Raw genomic sequence first — 18,036 nt, 5'->3', positions numbered from 1 at the left:
ATGCTGGGAGGGTAGCCATGTTGGTGCTTGTCAAGATGGCTACAGTCTCTGCTGGTGCTGGTGTTGCAGGGCGGCGAGCAGGTGGTGCGCGGCTGCGAATGCGTCCACGGGCTGCACGATGTCGACGCGAGTGTGGATGGAGGAGGCGGTCTCCAAGGTCTGGGGAGAGAACGGGGATGGAGTGGATGTCATGGTGGACACAGTGAGAGGCTCGCAACGAGACAGCACCAAGCGGAACGCGTTACCTGTCACCCGATCCAGAGCTGCACGCTTCTCGGCTAGAGGCAGTTGCACGTAGTCCTCGGCTGGGACACCCAGCAGGCTCTCCACTGTTTGACCTTGGCACAGCACCAACAGCGGCGCGGTCTGGGACCGCCAGTTCTCGAGCGTCACGACCAGACGTCGGTACGTCTGCACAGTGCCCTCCATTCCGAAGAACACCTCCTGACAGAACGAGCACTTCCACTTGGGCAGCCCGGGCACCGTTTGCTGCGTCGTCGCCATCTCCAGCGGACGATAGCACGACTTGTGCGCGCACATCGTGGAGTGGCCCTTCTCGCAGGTGGTGTCGATTGTGAAGCCTTGCACGCCGAGGCTGTCACTCGGAATCATCCAGCCGGCGGCAGTCACCGTCATTTCGACCATCGTAAGAGCCTGAGCTGCGGCGCCATGCGGGGATGCGGACCGATCGAGCGCGGTATTCATGAGACCCGGGGTCGTATTCACCACCGTGAGCTTGGAGCTGTTGCTGAAAAGGGACTGCTTTCCGAAGATACTCTCCCAGTCCGAGCACAGCACTACTACTCCAGAAGACGAAGAATTAGAGTAGGCTTTCGTCGGGAACGCAACCTCGACTTGGGCTGTGGGCGCCGTTGCAGACGGCATCAGCCCTCTCTCTCGGAAACGGCGCACCGGCTTCGACTTCATATCGATCGCCACCAAACCATCCAAGAACACGCTTTGTCCCGGAAGAAGCCGCAGCGCCGCCAATGCATTTTCGCCCGTGACCTCTATCGTCAGCAAACTCTTGGATGACGCGATGTAGACTTGCAACATCACAACCAGGTAGTACTTGGACACAATTGTGCGATCCAACGGCGGTGGGGCTTGCAGTTTCGCGTTCATAGCTCCCGGCTGGTTGGTCTTTGGGTCGTAGTACGCGTAGAAGAAAGCTGCGAGCAGCGGGATACCGTGTGAAACCTTGATACTTCGTACATGGGCATACAACGAAAAATTGTGCCAACCTGCCTTGATATCTTCCAACCTGGATAACGGTCGCTCTGCCTCGTCGATCCCTTGCTGTATTGCCGGTGCGTTGGTTGGGCTCTTGGCTGTGGCGACTCGGCACGGCTTGCAGAACAGGACCGTGGCACTGCCGTACTCGAAGTAGTATATTAGTCGCTGCTGCGACGAATACTCGTTCAAAATATGTTGAATCTCGGCGTCATGCTGATCGCACACGTGCACGAACGGGTGGAATATGGAGAGTGTGTCACCAACACGGAATAACCGACTGAGCGCCACTTGGTCGTCCCAAAGAACCATCAGGTGCAACCCCTGGGTCATCGCTCGCTGCGTGTTCGGTGTTGCCCCCGCCGGCAATCGGACGTTGGTCTGATCAATCTCTCCCAATAAAATAACCTGTCGATGGACGTACAGCGGCGTCTGGCACGGTCGGATCGCGCCAATATCAAGCACCTTCGCCTTCAGCATCAGCTGTTGGATCACGGCCGGGTCTTGCGCCGCGCCAACTAACTGATCCACCCGACTCAAATTAATCGAGTCCGCCAACAACCTCCGATCGAGCGGTCGCTGTTCATCCAGCCGAGCCGTCAAAAATCCAGTCGGCAACAGCGTAAACCTGGCTCTGCTGCTGCCACCCGCCGTGTCAATCTCCTTCCTCTCCAACAGCTTCGCGTTCGTGAACGCCACCTCCCTCCCAGTCTGGAACGGAAACTTCGCGACGCTACTCCATCACCACCACCAATAACAAAGTTAGTGTCCAGCCCCTCTCTAAATCCCCCACTAGCCCCCTCACCTACTCGGTTCATACTGCAAGTTGCGGTGCAAGAAGTCCACGCACGTCCGAAACCTTTGGTGCAGATACCTACAGTTCTCACCCTGTTTTCAGCTCAAAAGAGCCCAATTGCCCCTAAAAAACACCACACAATCCTCACATGTGCGCTGTGACGTCCTTCGCGTCGTGCATCTCGATTGCGAGCCTGTGGTCTGCGTAGCCCGTGACCCTGGCCTGCAGCGCCTGCTGCTCGCCCTCCGCCAGCAGCTCGCTCATGTCCTCTTCGTCCCTGACTTTCCTCTTCCTGCTCTGGTTTCTCGCCCCCTGCTCCGCCTCCTGCTGCCGCAGCAGCTTGGCCAGCTCCGTGACCACCACCGCCTCCGTGAGCCCGTCCGGGTACTCCTCGATGAGGCGCAGGAGCCTGGAGAAGACCCAGTAGAACGGCACGGCCGGGATATCAGCGCCGCTGCCGCGCTTCCGGCGCCACAAGTCGCGCAGATTCTGCTGCACGAACAGCACCTGACGCTCCACGAAGTCCCAGGCGCGCGCGTCGGCCGCGGGGCGGGCACCAGGCGCGTCCGCCGGCCGCTCCAGCTCCTCGATGGCGTCCAGCAGCTCCATGCGTCTGATTGGCTAGTACAAGGTGCACTTTTGTGATGTTGGTGTGGTGCACCCAACAGACAACTTCAACAACTCCAACAAGCGGTGTGGTGCAATTATTGTGTTACGGGGGATAAGTCGCAGAAGTTGTTTGCTTGTTGTTTAACTTACTTTTATTAATCATCTGACACGAACTCGGGGTGACGATCGAGGAAGGGATGGAATAAGTTGGTGGGGATAGCTACGTCAACTTGGCTTAGTCCTGTAAGACATCACTTTCGAATTCACTCGCATTCAAGCAAAGCCAAAGATTCCTCTACAGACGCTCAACTTCCCGGTCTCGACTGCCACTATGGTCTCCTGGTTCGCCACCCTCGCCTTCGCTGCCACCGCTTTCGGGGTAGTTCAAGGTTACACCGCCGCGGAAGAAGCCGTGCTGGCCGCAGCTGCAGCCACTCCTATTGGTGTCTACTTCCGACCGCCGTTCTCAATGACTTCTGGAAGACCGGGCGACCCGGCGCCGTTCCGTCGCTCGCCGTGCCCTGGCCTGAACACGCTGGCCAACCACGGATACCTCCCTCGCGACGGCAAGAACATCACAGTCAAGATGGCGCTGGCGGCCATCCAGGACAAGTTCAACATCGCTGAGGACCTGGCGGGTGTCATTCGCACCCTCACCCCAGCGCAGTTCGATCTCAACGATCTGTCCAAGCACAACGACCCGATCGAGCACGACGCGTCGCTTGCACGCTCGGACGCGTACTTCGGCGAGGACCCGGCCTTCGTCTCACCCACTCTCGTCACCGACATGCTTACCTATGGAGTTGACGGTCAGATCGACGTGACGGATGTGGCCAAGATTCGAGCCGCCCGCGTCGCCTACGGCCGGAAAAACAACCCCGAGTTCGACTACAGCTCCACCCCAGCATTTATCAGCAACGCCGAGTCGGCTCTCTTGCTGCGAGCCATAGGCGGCCAAAACGGCAACTCTTCCAAGACCTCGTTCGTGTCGACCTTCTTCCTGCTCGAGACATTTCCTCTTGACTGGCAAAAGTCTCCCACGCAGATCACGTACCCGGATGTGCTCGCCACGATCTCCTACCTCGCTGCGGTGCAGGTCTAAGAGGAACAGCCTCGGAGTAAAAAGAATGCCTCAGTAATGTAAAGTAAATAAGTTAGATGTTAAATAAAGAGGTTTTCGTCACTCTTCGTTGTCGCTGCGTTCATGGATTCTCAGGCAAAATTGCTTATTACTACTTCACAGCAGCTTGTGACTTGAGTTACTAGGTGCATTTATCTTGAAGCTCATTCGTGAGAGTCATTATCAATGATAATGACTCATAATTTATCATTGCACATTGCTGCTTCACAAGACCGTATCTTGCCATCGCGAATTGTATTTACTAGTTAATGTCATCGCTAGGTGGTAGCTGAGTTCAGATAATCAGATTCAATGCGGAGCCAAGCTTTCTTCCTACGTCGCCCTACGACATAATGGACAGCTTGGGAGGGTGTCATGACCGCTGCACCACTCCGACCACTTGTCGATGCATCCACGGTGAAAACTATGACCACATTTCGCAGTGGTCATAGTTCGTTTAGCCGTCGAACCGAATCGCGACCAGCAAATAGAGCACACATTGTCCTTGCGTACAATAACGGAGCGTGTAGCCACCGGAATCTTCGCGGCAGTTGAATCCCGTCTTGACTTGACGACAATCAGGAGACTATCCCATTCGACGTAGCCATGGTTCTCGTCCTTATCAAAGCGATGGTACTTACTTCCGCCTACATCTTGCCACGGCGAGCTGATGAAATAGCCATCGCTTGAACGCACACCCTCGAACTTCCACACGCACTTGTAAAACCCGCAGGTGATCGGCTTAAACTTTTTGTAACAAGATGGACAACAAACTCCTGTGTCCCCGGTGAGGTTGAACGGATGAAAGCCATACTGATGGATCACCATTTCCCCAAACGCTTCGCACACGCGGTTCTCGCACTCCCCTTCAATATTGAGTCCTTCATCGCATATGCGCCAGTCCGGGGCCTCACTCGAAAGAGCCTGTTTAGTCAGGTTGGAATTGTCGGACACGTCGATAAAGATTTTCCGTGAGGGGAGCGATCCTCCACCTCCACGCAGGCTGAGAGTCAAGTGCAGGACGCTGTCATTATCGATCTTGTAGTAGGATAGGGTGCGGCCGTCTTCAAGTTGTCTTCCAGCGAAGATGAGGCGCTGCTGGTCGGGTGGGATTCCTCACTCATCTTGAATTATCGGCTTGAGATTGTCGACGGAGTCCGACGGCACGCAGCAGACGGAGACAAGCTCTCCGGTGATGCTCAAGACGCTGAGGACCAGGTCGCCATTGGCTTTGCAAGCGAAATGCGTCTTCGCTACGAGACGCGGACAGCCGTCTGAAGCAGCCGGAACTATGGAGTGGAGTGTGCGATGTCTGGACAGCTTCGTGCCATAGAGGTAGATTGCTTCCACGAAGCGAACGCCGCCGTCCTCGTGCGCAATAGGCTTGAGCTTCTCATTGAGGACGTCGACGAGGTCCCCCACGGTCATCTCATTGCTCCCGTTTGGCTGTTTCTTCCCCTTCTCCTTCAGCGCTCGAACATCCGAGTCGCGAACCTCGATAATGCCCTGCAGACCCTGAGCGTACACATCCTTCCACGGCACGGCGACAGCGAGTCCCCGCATGAGTGTGATTGGCAAGAAGTATTATATTCCGAGTAGTAGTACTGCTGTCCTAGATTACTACATATTATTATTATTTAACTAGTACTGGAGCAAGGTATCAATTGTGCTCATTTGAGAAGCTGCGCACTAGAATGGAGAATAACGAAAGGCAAACAGTAACGCAAAAAATTCAGTTCCCAATTTTTACGCTCGTAATATCAGCTCTAACTTCCCGCGACGACCAACAACTCGTCATAGTACGTTGACTTGAGCAGATCTTGCCCATCGTAGTCTGCCACAACCGCGTCTCCCATCGGGTTCGCGCTCGTCTTGGAGGCTTCCTCGACCAAGCCCTAATGGGAGTCAATCTCTTTATTTTAACAAAGTTAAAAGATGTACAATATTTTGACCCTGAATCCAGTGAAAACCCACCACTGCAGCTTGCCCTTTTGGTCTTCAACCAAGATGCTGATTCGATCAGCCTTGCATGAAATCATGCAGCGATACGCAGGGCTAGGCGGTGGAGCAAGCACGGTCACTTTCTACAATCCCTTGCTCTTGTTGACTTGGTTACCTATTTTTTATACGGGTCGGACCTGATGTTCAGGTCAGGCTTTTCGGGAGGGTTGACGTACAATGGGAAGCCCTCGACAAGTGAGTTCCTCGTTTGCACCGCCAATTTCGCTTCGCTCATGGCTAGCAAGTAGTCGATAAATAGCTAATAGCTACTTCGCAGTGGGACTACTCCGACCCACGCGCCGACCATTGCAGACCTCCACTTCGCTCCGGTTGCAAGCGGTCTGTCTGAGGCCTCTTCGCACAGATGTCGCCATCCTGTTTCTTTGTCTCTACATGACGCCGAAAAGCACCTATAACGTTGGGATGCCGCAGCCGCTGCCACAGACGCACTTCGTCTTCAAATGACGAGTGGGAGGCGTCTGAAACGAAGAGCTTCGCAATCACCTCGGCATCAAACCATTTGGCTCGGAAGTCTTTACCCATATTACTGTTCTGATCTAGATTTGAGTATTGAGAAGCGTGAACTAAACGTCAGACCCACCCCGGAAAATAATCTAGTGTTTGTACCTGCCAGACAAAATGCGAGTCATGTTCGCACACTGTGCATTGACTTTCCTTGGTCTAACCTTCAAGCATTAACTTTAAAACACGAAGATACCTTCTCTACCATTATTACAAGGATCGACCTTGGATTTTTTTTTCTTAAGCAGCACGCTGCAAAACAGACAATGATCGGGATCTCATTTACGAAAAGGTCCAAAAACGCTCCTGTGCCCTCCCTACTATCTACGGCATGATCCGCGACACTTTCATTTGTACCAAGTGCTTGGCAATTAGACCAACCACCGCGTCACTTGCGTGTTCGTTGTATTGCCTCAGATCCACTCTTGGCAGTCTTCCGAGTCAAAACGCCAGTTCCCGATTTTCGCGATCGTCATATTGCCTTGGATATTGCATCGCTGGGGGGGGGGGGTTCATCTGTGGAAGCGACAGAAAGTTCGTCGTTTTCGGCGAAGCATGCGCTAAATCCAATCGACTCGCTGGTATTCCGTCGATGAACGGTACAACATAGGGCTCGATGCAATCGCCGTTCCTTCGTATCTCAATACTTGCGCCTCCCACTTTCGGGGCCAAATCGACGTTCAGATTCACAGTATAACATCCACCCACGAGAAAACGGATCGCGGTCCGGTCGTCTGCCAACGCAAAGCCATCTGCCTCGTCAGAATTCCACAGAACTGTGCCTGCTTTGATCTGTTCATCCGAGTATACTTCTAGAAACACCACATCGGTTTTTACCAGTTCTTCAACACGCGTTTTCGTTGCCACCAGCTCATCCTCAATATCCCGGAGTTTCGCTTCCAATACGTCAATCCGCCCCAGCGAAACAGGCGCAAGTTTAAAGACGAATTTTGCTGCCAAAGTAGATTGGCGAACCTTGACTTTCAAGGACAATCCAAGCTGCAGCCCACCACTCACTACGGTTAATTCTCGTCTGGCCATGTTGGTGTTCTGCTCGAGATCACTCGCAGCGCTAGCATCGCCATCCGTATCTACCAAATAACCCAAGGCTTCCTTAAATACCTGTTGGAGCACGCACACATCACAGTTTTAATTGAGCGCCTCAGTTTAACAACAAAACAGAACTTACCGATACGTACTCTGCCACAGCCGCATCTCCAAGCCGGTTCGTTTTCGTCAAGTAGGCGTCCGGAGTCAAGTAGCCCGTGCGCCTGCAGGCGACACAACGCGTTCAGCCACTTTGAAAAAATCACAAGTGCAGCACATGTTGTCAACTTACCACTGCTGCCTGGTCGTTTTGTCTTCGAGAGAAATGCTGATCTGATCAGCCTTGCACGAAATCACGTAGCGATACACAGGACTAGGCGGCGGGGAAAATCTTGTCACGCCACCTTCCACCAGTTCGCCCGACATCTTGCCGTTGGTAAACTTCCTGGAGGACAACACTCCCTCTCTCTCTCTCTTACCTTAGTTAGCTTGCCTGAGCGCCGGAAAACGCAGAATGAGCTGTGCCCCTATCAATTTTGCCTGGTTCTTCTTTCAATCATGGTCCGCTTCTTGCTCTCACCCCGTTGACCATGAGTCGAATCACTTCAACTTCTTGTGACCCCTACATAAGGGTACGAATTACGCCAACTCCGTTCCGACTTGAAAAGTTGCAGTTGGAGGCGATGGAGCTGCTGCGCCAGGAGCTGCAGCTCCTGTCTGCGTCCACGGCCGTCACCGCGTCCTCTCCGTCCTCGTCATGGCGGCGACCGGCGCTCCCCGAGGCTTCGCAGGCGCCGCCCGACGTCATGCTGCACGTGGGCGGCTGCGTCTTCCCATTGCACGAGGCAGTGCTGCGGCTGCGCTGGCCCTGGCTGCACCTGCAGCTGCGGAGGCTCCAAGAAGAGAAAGACCGAGGAGATAACCACCCTTTTACTACAAACACACCACAAATTAAGCTTCAGTTGCTCTCTAGTGACCCCAATAAACACAGGAAGGAGGCGGCGGCCTGTCCGCTGCAGACGATCACGTTGCTCAAGCCGCTCATGTACACGAAGTGCCTGGCTGCAGCCCACCAGCGACCAAGGTTTGAGGACGATGACTCCAGCTGTGACGAGGAAGAGGAGGGGGAGGAAGAAGAAATGGCGGGTGTTGAGATGAACGTAAGAGCAAGAAAAAGAAAACGAAAGCAGACGATGGTGCAGAACGAGAATGCAGTGGATAACCGATGTGTTGTCAACAAGAGGAGCAGAAGGTTGTTTGACTCCGAGATAGACGATTTGGTGGAGAAACCACCAAGTGTCACGCATGTGGAGCTCTTTGGCACTGCTGCTATTGCCATGGTGCCGGTAATCGAGTACGTGTACACGTTCAAGGTGCGGTTGCTGCACGAGTCTAGTGCAATACAGACGTTGAGGCTGGCGCGGTGGGTTGGCATGGCAGACCGCGTTATATACTCGTGCCTGCGGGTCGCTGTTAGGCAGGTGAAGCTGGATACCTGGATGGAGCTGCTGGTTGCGTCTGCTGAATTGAAAAGGAAAGACATGGGCCGCAAAGTTTGCGAACGGTTGGTGGGCTTCTTGTACGAACTGTCGCCAGTGCAGTACCAGGACGCGATGGACAAGCTGCAGACGGTGTGGATTCGACTTATAGAAGACAAGGATATACTCGTGCGAGTTGTTCTTGCATTGATCAACAACGTGCGACTTGTCAGATTTTGGCGAAATTTGCTTGACGCGTTGGTCAAGTGGATCGAACGGAGGTTCAACTCATCTCAGTTGCCATCTCTTCGGCAAATGCATGAACATTTTGTCACGGATTGGGAACCGTATGTGGAGATGTCACGCGTTGAATGCTTCACCAACACACCCAGCGCCTCCTCGGTGCCGCTTCACGTGACGCTGTTCGAGTTCGGTGAATTTGTTTTGCAAGGCTGCGTCAATGCAACAGGTTCTGTGCCTTTGCTGTGGCGCATCATACGCCGCACGTCGCCTAACTTCTTCTCGGAGGACCCTGAAGTAGTGTTGGATTCAACTGCTCTTGAAGGTGATCCAGAATTTGTCATTCGAGGCCAACTAATCGTCAAGTACCAACCTGTTGATCGCGGCGGGGCTGTCGTAACGGAGGAAACGCGAATTGACTACCAACACTGCCACCACCAGTATTGTCAGTGGAAGCCGCTCGTATCTCCGCAGTCACTGCCGCCTTCGGTCCGGATAACCTACCCGAAAGACGAAGGCTGGGTGAACTACGAGGACCCGGTGCACAACTACTACCGGCGGACAGTGTGCACCGTAAGCGGCAGGCTGTTCTTGTGGGGCGACCCGATCTGCAGTGTGTACCATCATTTACTCCAGACCACATTATTCTACGGCGCGCCGAACACCGTGGGCCCAGAGGTCGCCGACATCCTGGCCGTGTCGGAGATGCAGCGGCTACCCATGGATACGCTGGTGCTGGTGCTTCGCAGTGATCGTCTTAGGATACCAGACGGCGAGCGGACGCTTCTACGGTGCGTGAACAAGATGGTCTTCGGCCTTGACGTTTACCACCTCGGGGCCGACGCTCAGCTGCCTCGGCCACACAACGGCCGCATCGAGGATGTGACGAGCCTGTACCGCTGTTTGCGCTGGTGTTTCGTGCCTGTGGACGACATCACGCAGACCCTGAGGTGGGCGCACCGCACGTTGAAGCTGTACGAGATTATCATCGAGGGGCTCAGAGACCCGAACCGGTCGTGCAAACGCCGCCGCCCATTCGGCTGGCGCAAGTTCCGTGACGCGTACATGACGAACGAGACCAATTTAAGCGAGTTCGAGATCGAGGCCGGCGACTTGGACTTGGCACCGAGCGGCGCCGCTGCACTCACGCAGCTCAGCCCCACGGCTTGGCGATAGAAGGGAAAAACAAACAATTGTACGATGTAAATGATGCAATACATGTAATGCAGGCACAAAAGGAAAGGAAAAGCAATGCGAATAAGATGTGGAAACGAGGCAGGTTGAAGAGAGAGTCAGCGCAGAGGTACGGACCAGTGTACGTACTGTACCAAATTGAAGTGGTCAACAAGTGTAGCCATGTTATCATTTTCGTACAGCAAAAATGGTCATCGCCCTCCAGAATCCACCATGTCCACACGCAGGACGGCAGAGGTGAGTTACTACGTGTACCCTGCCAAGCTTCGCCACGCTGACGGCCTTCTACACATGGAGCAACTGTACAGCTGTAACTTCATGTACTTCATGTACCACCAGCGAGCGAAGGCCCGATAGGAGCAAGTTGGTTGCAGACAGCCTACGACGAAGTTCTACTGTAGTACCCACCTAGGGTCCCGCAATATCAACCAGAAATCCAAGCGCTTGGGAGCGCGCTCGGCTCTGAGACGCGCGAGTCAAACGCAGGCTCGGATTCTTGCCGCACCATGCACCCTGGATACTCACCTGCCGGCGCCCAAATCACATTTCCGACCATAAAAATGTAACTCTCCAATCACATCGCTCCAAAATGTGCCAATTGTACCCACCGCCCAGCTGGTCGGACAGACTCTGGTCGCACAATCCTCGGCACCGCCGACTCCCTCGCTCATTCTCCGATTTGCCTTCTCGGACGCACAGCTCCGTCAGCCCAATCGATAGCTACAGTCCCCTCCGTGTCCAGCGCGCAATGACCTGCCCCAAGCTGCAGCTGCATCTGCAGCAACTGCTGCTGCCTCTGCTGGCGCTCTACTTCTCCGTGGCCGCCGCAGCGCAGGACTCGTCCCTGCGCGGCTCCAGCTCCTCCTCCTCTGAGGGCATCGTGGGGGACATCTCGAACTCGATCCAGGTCGGGCCCAGCATCGCCGCCGTGATCGCCATCGCGGGCGGCGCCGCCATGACCACGTGCGGCTACCGGCTGCTGCGCCCCACCATGTTCGCCTGCGGCTTCCTCGTGGGCGGCTACATCGTGTCGGCCGTGGTGCTGTACATCGTGGACGGCCACTCGTACGAGCGCACGGCCTTCTGGGTCTCGTTCCTCATCGGCGGCCTCATCGTGGGCTCGCTCGTGGTGTCCATCTACAACGCCGGCATCTTCCTCATCGGCGCGGCGGGCGGCGTGTTCCTGGCCACCATCGTCAACGCCTCGTTCGGCTACCGCATCTACCCGAACGACCCCAGCACGGGGCTGCTCATCCTGGCCATCGTGCTGGGGCTGGTGTGCGGCCTGCTGGCCTTCAAGATCGAGCGCCTGGCCATCATCGTGGCCACGGCGCTCGTGGGCGCCGTCGTGCTGGTGAACGGCGCCGGCTACTTCATCGGCGACTTCCCCAAGCTCACGGCCATCAAGGACTACCGCTACAAGGACGAGGACGGCGACTACGTGTACGACATCCCCAAGGAGTGGTGGGGCTACCTCGTGGGCATGCTCGTGGTCTTCCTGCTGGGGCTGGCCATCCAGATCAAGAAGACGGGCAACAAGTAAACCTGATCAGGTATAATAGCTGCTGCGGCGGCTATCTATCGCTCTCCTAGCATTAACCTAAGCAAACAACGCACAGCCTTTTTGACTTGTCCAGCCACAGAGCAGCAGACATCTGCAGCGTTCTGCAGCCACCTGGAGGGTGACAGTGCCGGGATCTTCATTTTCGTGGCGTCTGTTCAGCCTTTTCGTGCACGGGATCCGTTAGGGATGACGCTGAGCTCGCTGCAGGAAGATGTTGCTGGAGAGCTGGAGCAGCAAGTGCAGGAACGCGACGGCACGCAGCTCGACGCGAAAGCAGATGGACACGCGATGGCCAGCCCAGCACAGCAGCGGGATGCAGATGCTGAAGTGGAGCTGCCGCGCGCGTTGGGTCCATACGTGGTCGTGCTGCGAGAGCGGGAGGAAGGGATAGCGGAGACGCAGATCGCGCTGGACATGGCGAACCGCAGCGTGTCGCCGCCGCGCGTGGTCTGTCTGCTGGACTTCGTTGTGCAGATCAATACGCCTCTGGTGCGGCTCTGGTGCGTTGTTTGGTCTGCTTCAAGGGCCTTGAATCAAGGCTGCTGTGTTGCTGTATTGTAGCGGCGGGCACATCACATCCTTATCTTCTCGTTCTGTCTACGCGTACCGTAAGCTTGTCCAAGAACCCGCTCGGCCCGGAAGGTGCGCGCTTGCTCGGCAGCGCACTTGTGACCAACAACACGTTGCAGGTCTTGGAGCTCGACGCGTGCGACCTCGTCGGCAGCGCGTACCGGCCGCAACACGAAGGGATCCTCGCGCTGTCCAAGGGGATCCAGAGCGTTCGCTCGCGCCTGCGTTTCGTCAAGTAAGTGCCGGGTCAACCTGCAAGGACCATAATCTTTCCGGTGTTGGTTGTCATGTGCTTACGGTACGCTGAGCTTGTCCAGCGTCGCTCGCAATGACCTGCAGCCTCAGGGGTGTCGCATTCTGCTGGGAGCCTTGTCCTTCCACAAGACGCTGACAGCTCTCGACATCTCGGACAATATGCTGAGTCTCTTCAACGACAAGCAGGGGTACCTGGCGCTGTGTTACTTGCTGGAGTACAGCAAGCAGCTCTGCTGGTTGAACATCAGCGACAATCCGTTCCCTTCGGCAGCAGCCAGCGTTCTAAAGGATAGTCTGAGTTTGAATCACTCACTAACGAGTCTGTACGCTAGGCGTTGCGGTACCTCGAGAGAGCAGTGGCTTAGCTCTATTAGAGGTCAAGCTATGTCTGCTGCAAAAAAGGAAGCCAACCGACCACAAGGACTTCTCCACGCGTTGGATTGTTAACGCGAAATGTATTCGATGACTAGGTTACGACCACAGAGCTCGCCACGACTCGTCGCAGAGACATTGTTTAGCCCGAAATTTGTTACCATCAATGTCCAGATGCTGACCGTCAGCATCTGGACATTGCAGTAATTTTGATAAATAACAGCAAGTTATTTATTTTCTTAATCATGCCTGGATGTGCACGTTATTTATGTTGGGCCACATTATTTCAGGTAATTTTATGTGTATCAAACCCTAAATTATTTCTTGCAGCGCCCACCCAGTCATTCTGCTGTTCCTTTACAAACTTCTGCAAGACCACTTTCAATTTTTCCTCTTGCCCACCATGGTATTTAGTGCCCAACGCCCCACCCGCACCTTCACTCCGGCTCAAGTGGCGGGCTTCTTCCGGCCGTGCAGAGACGAATACGATGAAGTGGTTCCTGAGTATCATCGGTGTCGTTGCGATACTGTTAGAAAGCAGGCTCGCCGCAATGGGTTCTCAAATCTGGTGCCACATGTTAGAAGTGAGCATCCTGGTTTCGAGAGTCTCGTGGTTGCTGCTACCTCTGCCGCAACGGGGTCGATTCTCAACTACGTTCGCCGTTCGTCTCTCAACCTTTTTAGCTGGATGGAGTGGATTCTCAAAAGCAATCTTCCGCTCTCATTTTGTGAAGACGAGGCGGCTAGACGGTAAGAATTACGGATTTATTTTATAATTTATTAATTTCTACTGAGTATTTTCTAATGCGTTCGCAGGTACTCGACTCTCAATCCAATCTGTGTGGAGACACTTGTCTCTGGGATGACCAGCTTGACCAAGGCGGTCGAGCGTTCGATCGCGTTAGAGATGCCTGACCGCTTTGGCCTCATCTTTGATGGATGGGCGCATTTATCTGAGCACTACATTGCGGTATATGCTTGTTGCGAGGTTGAAGGGGAGGTGAAGATTCCGTAGCTCTGCATGGCTCCGCTGCTGGAGGAGGAGGAGGATCTCTCGCCGCGCGGCCACATGGAGTTCCTTACAACCATGTTACCCCGAGATTTCGGGAAGCAACTGGATCAGTGCTGCTTCTTGGTAGCCGATAACTGCTCGGTGAAAAAGCGGCTGGCGACGCTGGTGGACGTGCCGCTCGTAGGCTGCGCTAGTCACCGCCTTAACCGAGCAGTGCAGGCTCACATGCAAGACTACGAGGAGGAACTGGATACTGTCCAAAAGCTTATGATTCGGCTGCGAACACTGACGCAGTCGGCAAAGCTACGGTGAGTATTTTGTATTTTATCTGAGCGACACCAACCACTAAATTTGCATTTAATTATTTTATTTTATTAGGGCGAAAACGCAACTCCGCTCGGTTATTCGGCAGGACACGAGGTGGTCATCCACCTTTGCCATGGTGAACCGATATTTCAGGTTGCTCGAGTTTATCGACAGCAGGGACGACGACATCGCCGATTTGATGCCTTCACCTGCGTGCAACCGCCGTCTGCGCGGCTTGCCCAAGGACCTCAAGAAAGTGGAGTCAGTGTCAAAGGCCTTGCAAGGTGAAGGCGTCTCGTTACTGGATGCGTGAATCTGGCTGGATGGATTGATTTCCATAAAGCCGCACTACGCACGTTTCATCGGTACGTTTTTGTTATTATCCATTTAATTTCCTTTTACTAATACTAATATTGCATGTACCTCTGTTACTTAGGACCCCGCGCTGAGATAGTGCATAGTCCTGACTTCGAGGCGGGGTGCGTAAAAGTACTGGGCGGTAACACTTCCCGACTTACACGAGCTGAGAAGTCGATTCTGACACCGTTCGCTGTGAGCAACCAGCCTGCTGAGACTAACGATGACGAGGAAGAGGAATCCTTCGTTGAACAGCTCCAAAAGCGCCGCCGGTTGGCTGCGAAGGAGACGAAGTACAAACTGCTTCACATTATCCCGGCGACATCGAACAAGGTCGAGCGCGTTTTCAGCGTGGCTCGCATCACGTTCGGACATGAACGTCATGGTCTGATGCCAATTACCTTGGAGATGATTCTTTTCTTACGAGAAAACGCTGCCTATTGGGACGCCAAGACGGTTGATGAGGCCATGCACAAGTAACTTCGCTCTTCATTCAATGCGTGAATGTGCGAAAAAACTGTGGCTCTGTGTTCTTATTGACACCAATTACTCAATTATTTATTTACCTTCTTGCGGGCAGGTCATAATGCATGTTTGGTGCAGCCTCGACACTTGCCATAATTTATCCAGGCTCGAAGCCCATGATAAATATAAATATTATTTTCGGGTCCCCTGCTCCGTTGGCACCCACGAGTTGGCGGTCACTGGCTTGGTAACAATGCCTCGTGCCGTTTAAAGGTTGAGGGAGGAGGAGAGGAGTCATGCTTAGGGCAGAAGATGATGCGCGTGTTGTAGGAGATGAAGGTGGGCATATATGAAAACATGGATATCTTTTCTGTGACTAACTGTGATGTCTTCACTGTGCAGCCGTGTGGAATCTCCGCACACTTACGAGTAAGGATAAAAGGTATCGTTAGCCACTGTAATTGCACTACTTAGCAACTTCTAATGTGACTCCGTATTGTTGAACGTTCCTTACCTTTAGGATATATACAGCATTGCGCATGCTGCAGGTTGGAATTCGAAATATACCAGGAATTTGGCGGGTGATGGCTGAGCTTCGAGGCAGGTCGTTTTCTCTTGCTCTTAGTTGTTTCTTTTACTCGTCTACGAGAGATGGCGACAAACCACTTGCAGCCCTTTGCAGAACACACCCACTTTTTGTAGTCTCCGTTGTGTTTTTGATCACTACGCACTTGTTAGCATTTACAGCAAAGCCTCTGATGAAGTGGCCTGCAACTTCTGGATCAGGAAACACTGCGTGCCGTTCTATCTGGTCGTAGCCATACTCCTCCAACAAGTCGATAGGCATTGAATTTGTTGGATGATCTGCACTGTTGTTTAGCAAAAGCGCTTCGCCAGCCCAGTACTGCACCCTCGGTCACGTTCGGCCCCTCTGCACGTCTCAGTGCGGCTTGACTGCGAGCGTTTGGCTCCTGGATGTCTTACGAGTCTCCCGCTAAAACGTCTCCTGCCAAGCCGTCGCAATGGTCACCCGGTTGCTGCTTCGTGAACGCAGTGGTTCGTAGTTCACAGGTTTGCCTTTGAGAAGTTCTATTTAACGCGTTGCTAACCCCCAACGTGCACTTCAACCGTTCTATAAACAGACATTAATTTTGGCCAATCGGCTTCGGGTTCTTCGTTGTGGTGTCTGGTTGCCTTCGTTGTGGTGTCTAGCGATAAATATCCCAGTGACTGGTCCAGTTACAGCTGGATCACAACGCCCCAGTGTGGCGCACGTAAATGTCTGAACATCGAAGGCGAATGTGAAAACGAACGCTGTGAAGCATTTGGAGAGATGGTCATTCACCAACATGGATTCGCCTCGTTCAACCTCACGAGACAGTGCCCGAAGTGTGAAAGCAACTTCACGCCGATCACGTGCGGCTTTTACCGATGCGTGTGGAAGTTTGATGGAAAGCGGGCGGACGACGCCTTCTCTATCAGCTCGACGTGGAGGAATGCCAGCGGCGAAAAGTACCATCGCTTCGACACAGACGAGTTTGGGTCCTCCGTGAAACGGGACAACCTTCTTATCGTAGCGAAATCGCACCGAGTCGCCACGGCAGTGAAGGTTCCTGCGTGCGTTCACAGTTTTCATCGCGGATGCATCGAAACGTGGTCAGAATGGTGCAGCAATAACGATGCCGCATCAAGTTGCCCCTTGTGTCACAAATCCACGTAAACCGTGGCCGCTGCTCTCGCCGCGATTTTGGGAAGAGCTCTTTGTTTGTTGTTGTGGTACGACAGGTTGTTGGTTGGTTTCCACCAAACGAGAACGAGAGCACTCGTCGTTGAGGCCGAGTTTAGCAGCAGTGTCCCCATTATTCGATCCGTTTTGACACTGAATATACGGGAACATTATCGATTCTCTTGAATTCGTTGGCGTCTGACTTCCATTTTGTATGAAAACTTTTGCGTTTCTTGTGCGTTTGTACGCACTTTACCCCTGGCGCCTTTTCAATACAACCACTGTTATTCTGAGCGACAATCCAGAGTTCTCACGAATTTGTTGGCGTCAGATAGGTACCGTAATACACGAAACTCAATATCACCCCGTCTTACAGACGCAACACAAACGTGGGGGCAGCAAGTTATCTATCGTGAGAGGGAATGAGACCGCGCGTGGCGGAGACGCTTATCCCCTCTCCCTCTCCTCAAGTTAGGGGCCACGGACAGCGTCTCGTCGTGCGTGGCTACCTCCACCACAGCTGCAGAAGGAAGGTGGGTGGTTAGCGGCTCCTGTGTACGTTATCCGCAGGAGTTTAAAGCGGATACTATAGACCAGCTGCATCTGCGCCCAATCGGTGTCGCTAAACTGCGCGACATCGCAATATTCCAAACTAGGACTGCACGTACGGCTTCTAATACATTCACCGAACGACACTACAGTGGAAATAAGACGTTTTTTAATTGTGCACTTGAGTCTACATTGCTTGTGTATGTACTGGTGTTATAATTAACCATGCCTTGGCGTGATCTACAGCAGTTTTCTCGAATTTCATTAAGGTCATTCAACCATCGGAGCTGGTTCCTGCACCATTGACATGGTTTTGGCGTGGCGTCGGTGATAGGAAGCCTTGTCGTCATATTTTGACACATCTAGCACGCCTGCTGGGCACAGCGGTTGATTATATGAGTTTTGTCTTGTATCTCATCATCTTACGACGGTATTTCGACAGTATCTTTCACTTCCTACTGGTGGAAAGGTTCTGTGATCGCAACTTGCTATTCACAAGAAACAATGCGGACTGATTCACGCCTCGGTACCAGTGCCACATGCTGGAACACCGTAAGCAAAAGGTTATGATAAAAAGCGTGCGTTAGTAAAAATATATATTTTAAGTAGCAAGGGGAAGT

General features: G+C 53.5%; 8 protein-coding genes across 9 annotated transcripts; 5 read left to right on the top strand and 3 right to left on the bottom strand.

Annotated features, from left to right (window-relative positions):
• Positions 1-39: 39 nt before the first annotated feature.
• On the bottom strand, positions 40-2,638 carry IUM83_15698 (Protein involved in DNA replication; the record flags this gene model as incomplete). Its single annotated transcript, XM_067940533.1, has 4 exons — positions 40-1,172; positions 1,245-1,966; positions 2,039-2,107; positions 2,178-2,638. 4 exons carry the CDS (start codon positions 2,636-2,638, stop codon positions 40-42), a joined length of 2,385 nt encoding a protein of 794 aa, XP_067782155.1.
• Positions 2,639-2,969: 331 nt separating this feature from the next.
• IUM83_15697 (chloroperoxidase) lies at positions 2,970-3,740 on the top strand (the record flags this gene model as incomplete). Its single annotated transcript, XM_067940532.1, has 1 exon — positions 2,970-3,740. One exon carries the CDS (start codon positions 2,970-2,972, stop codon positions 3,738-3,740), a length of 771 nt encoding a protein of 256 aa, XP_067782086.1.
• Positions 3,741-4,874: 1,134 nt separating this feature from the next.
• On the bottom strand, positions 4,875-5,321 carry IUM83_15696 (putative ubiquitin; the record flags this gene model as incomplete). The annotated part of the gene is made up of 1 exon (XM_067940531.1): positions 4,875-5,321. One exon carries the CDS (start codon positions 5,319-5,321, stop codon positions 4,875-4,877), a length of 447 nt encoding a protein of 148 aa, XP_067782153.1.
• A 203-nt stretch (positions 5,322-5,524) lies between these two features.
• Positions 5,525-7,754, bottom strand: IUM83_15695 (uncharacterized protein; the record flags this gene model as incomplete). Of its 2 annotated transcripts, XM_067940530.1 has the most annotated exons (4): positions 5,525-5,653; positions 7,257-7,403; positions 7,471-7,552; positions 7,621-7,754. In XM_067940530.1, the coding sequence occupies 4 exons, from the start codon at positions 7,752-7,754 to the stop codon at positions 5,525-5,527; spliced, it is 492 nt and encodes a 163-aa protein (XP_067782084.1). The 2 variants fall into 2 exon arrangements, with proteins under 2 accessions (XP_067782084.1, XP_067782085.1); XM_067940529.1 differs by lacking the exon at positions 5,525-5,653 and having other exon boundaries at positions 7,373-7,403; positions 7,481-7,552.
• A 257-nt stretch (positions 7,755-8,011) lies between these two features.
• Positions 8,012-10,222, top strand: IUM83_15694 (uncharacterized protein; the record flags this gene model as incomplete). The annotated part of the gene is made up of 1 exon (XM_067940528.1): positions 8,012-10,222. One exon carries the CDS (start codon positions 8,012-8,014, stop codon positions 10,220-10,222), a length of 2,211 nt encoding a protein of 736 aa, XP_067782152.1.
• Positions 10,223-10,988: 766 nt separating this feature from the next.
• IUM83_15693 (uncharacterized protein) lies at positions 10,989-11,783 on the top strand (the record flags this gene model as incomplete). The annotated part of the gene is made up of 1 exon (XM_067940527.1): positions 10,989-11,783. The coding sequence occupies one exon, from the start codon at positions 10,989-10,991 to the stop codon at positions 11,781-11,783; it is 795 nt and encodes a 264-aa protein (XP_067782154.1).
• Positions 11,784-11,990: 207 nt separating this feature from the next.
• IUM83_15692 (protein NLRC3) lies at positions 11,991-13,076 on the top strand (the record flags this gene model as incomplete). The annotated part of the gene is made up of 3 exons (XM_067940526.1): positions 11,991-12,304; positions 12,418-12,609; positions 12,692-13,076. The coding sequence occupies 3 exons, from the start codon at positions 11,991-11,993 to the stop codon at positions 13,074-13,076; spliced, it is 891 nt and encodes a 296-aa protein (XP_067782149.1).
• A 946-nt stretch (positions 13,077-14,022) lies between these two features.
• IUM83_15691 (GTP-dependent nucleic acid-binding protein engD) lies at positions 14,023-15,156 on the top strand (the record flags this gene model as incomplete). Its single annotated transcript, XM_067940525.1, has 3 exons — positions 14,023-14,321; positions 14,392-14,603; positions 14,756-15,156. 3 exons carry the CDS (start codon positions 14,023-14,025, stop codon positions 15,154-15,156), a joined length of 912 nt encoding a protein of 303 aa, XP_067782087.1.
• Between the last annotated feature and the right edge of the window lie 2,880 nt (positions 15,157-18,036).

This window comes from Phytophthora cinnamomi (assembly GCF_018691715.1).
Source record: "Phytophthora cinnamomi strain GKB4 chromosome Unknown Contig111, whole genome shotgun sequence".
Classification (NCBI taxonomy): domain Eukaryota; phylum Oomycota; class Peronosporomycetes; order Peronosporales; family Peronosporaceae; genus Phytophthora; species Phytophthora cinnamomi.
This window is presented reverse-complemented; position numbering and strand designations above follow the sequence as displayed.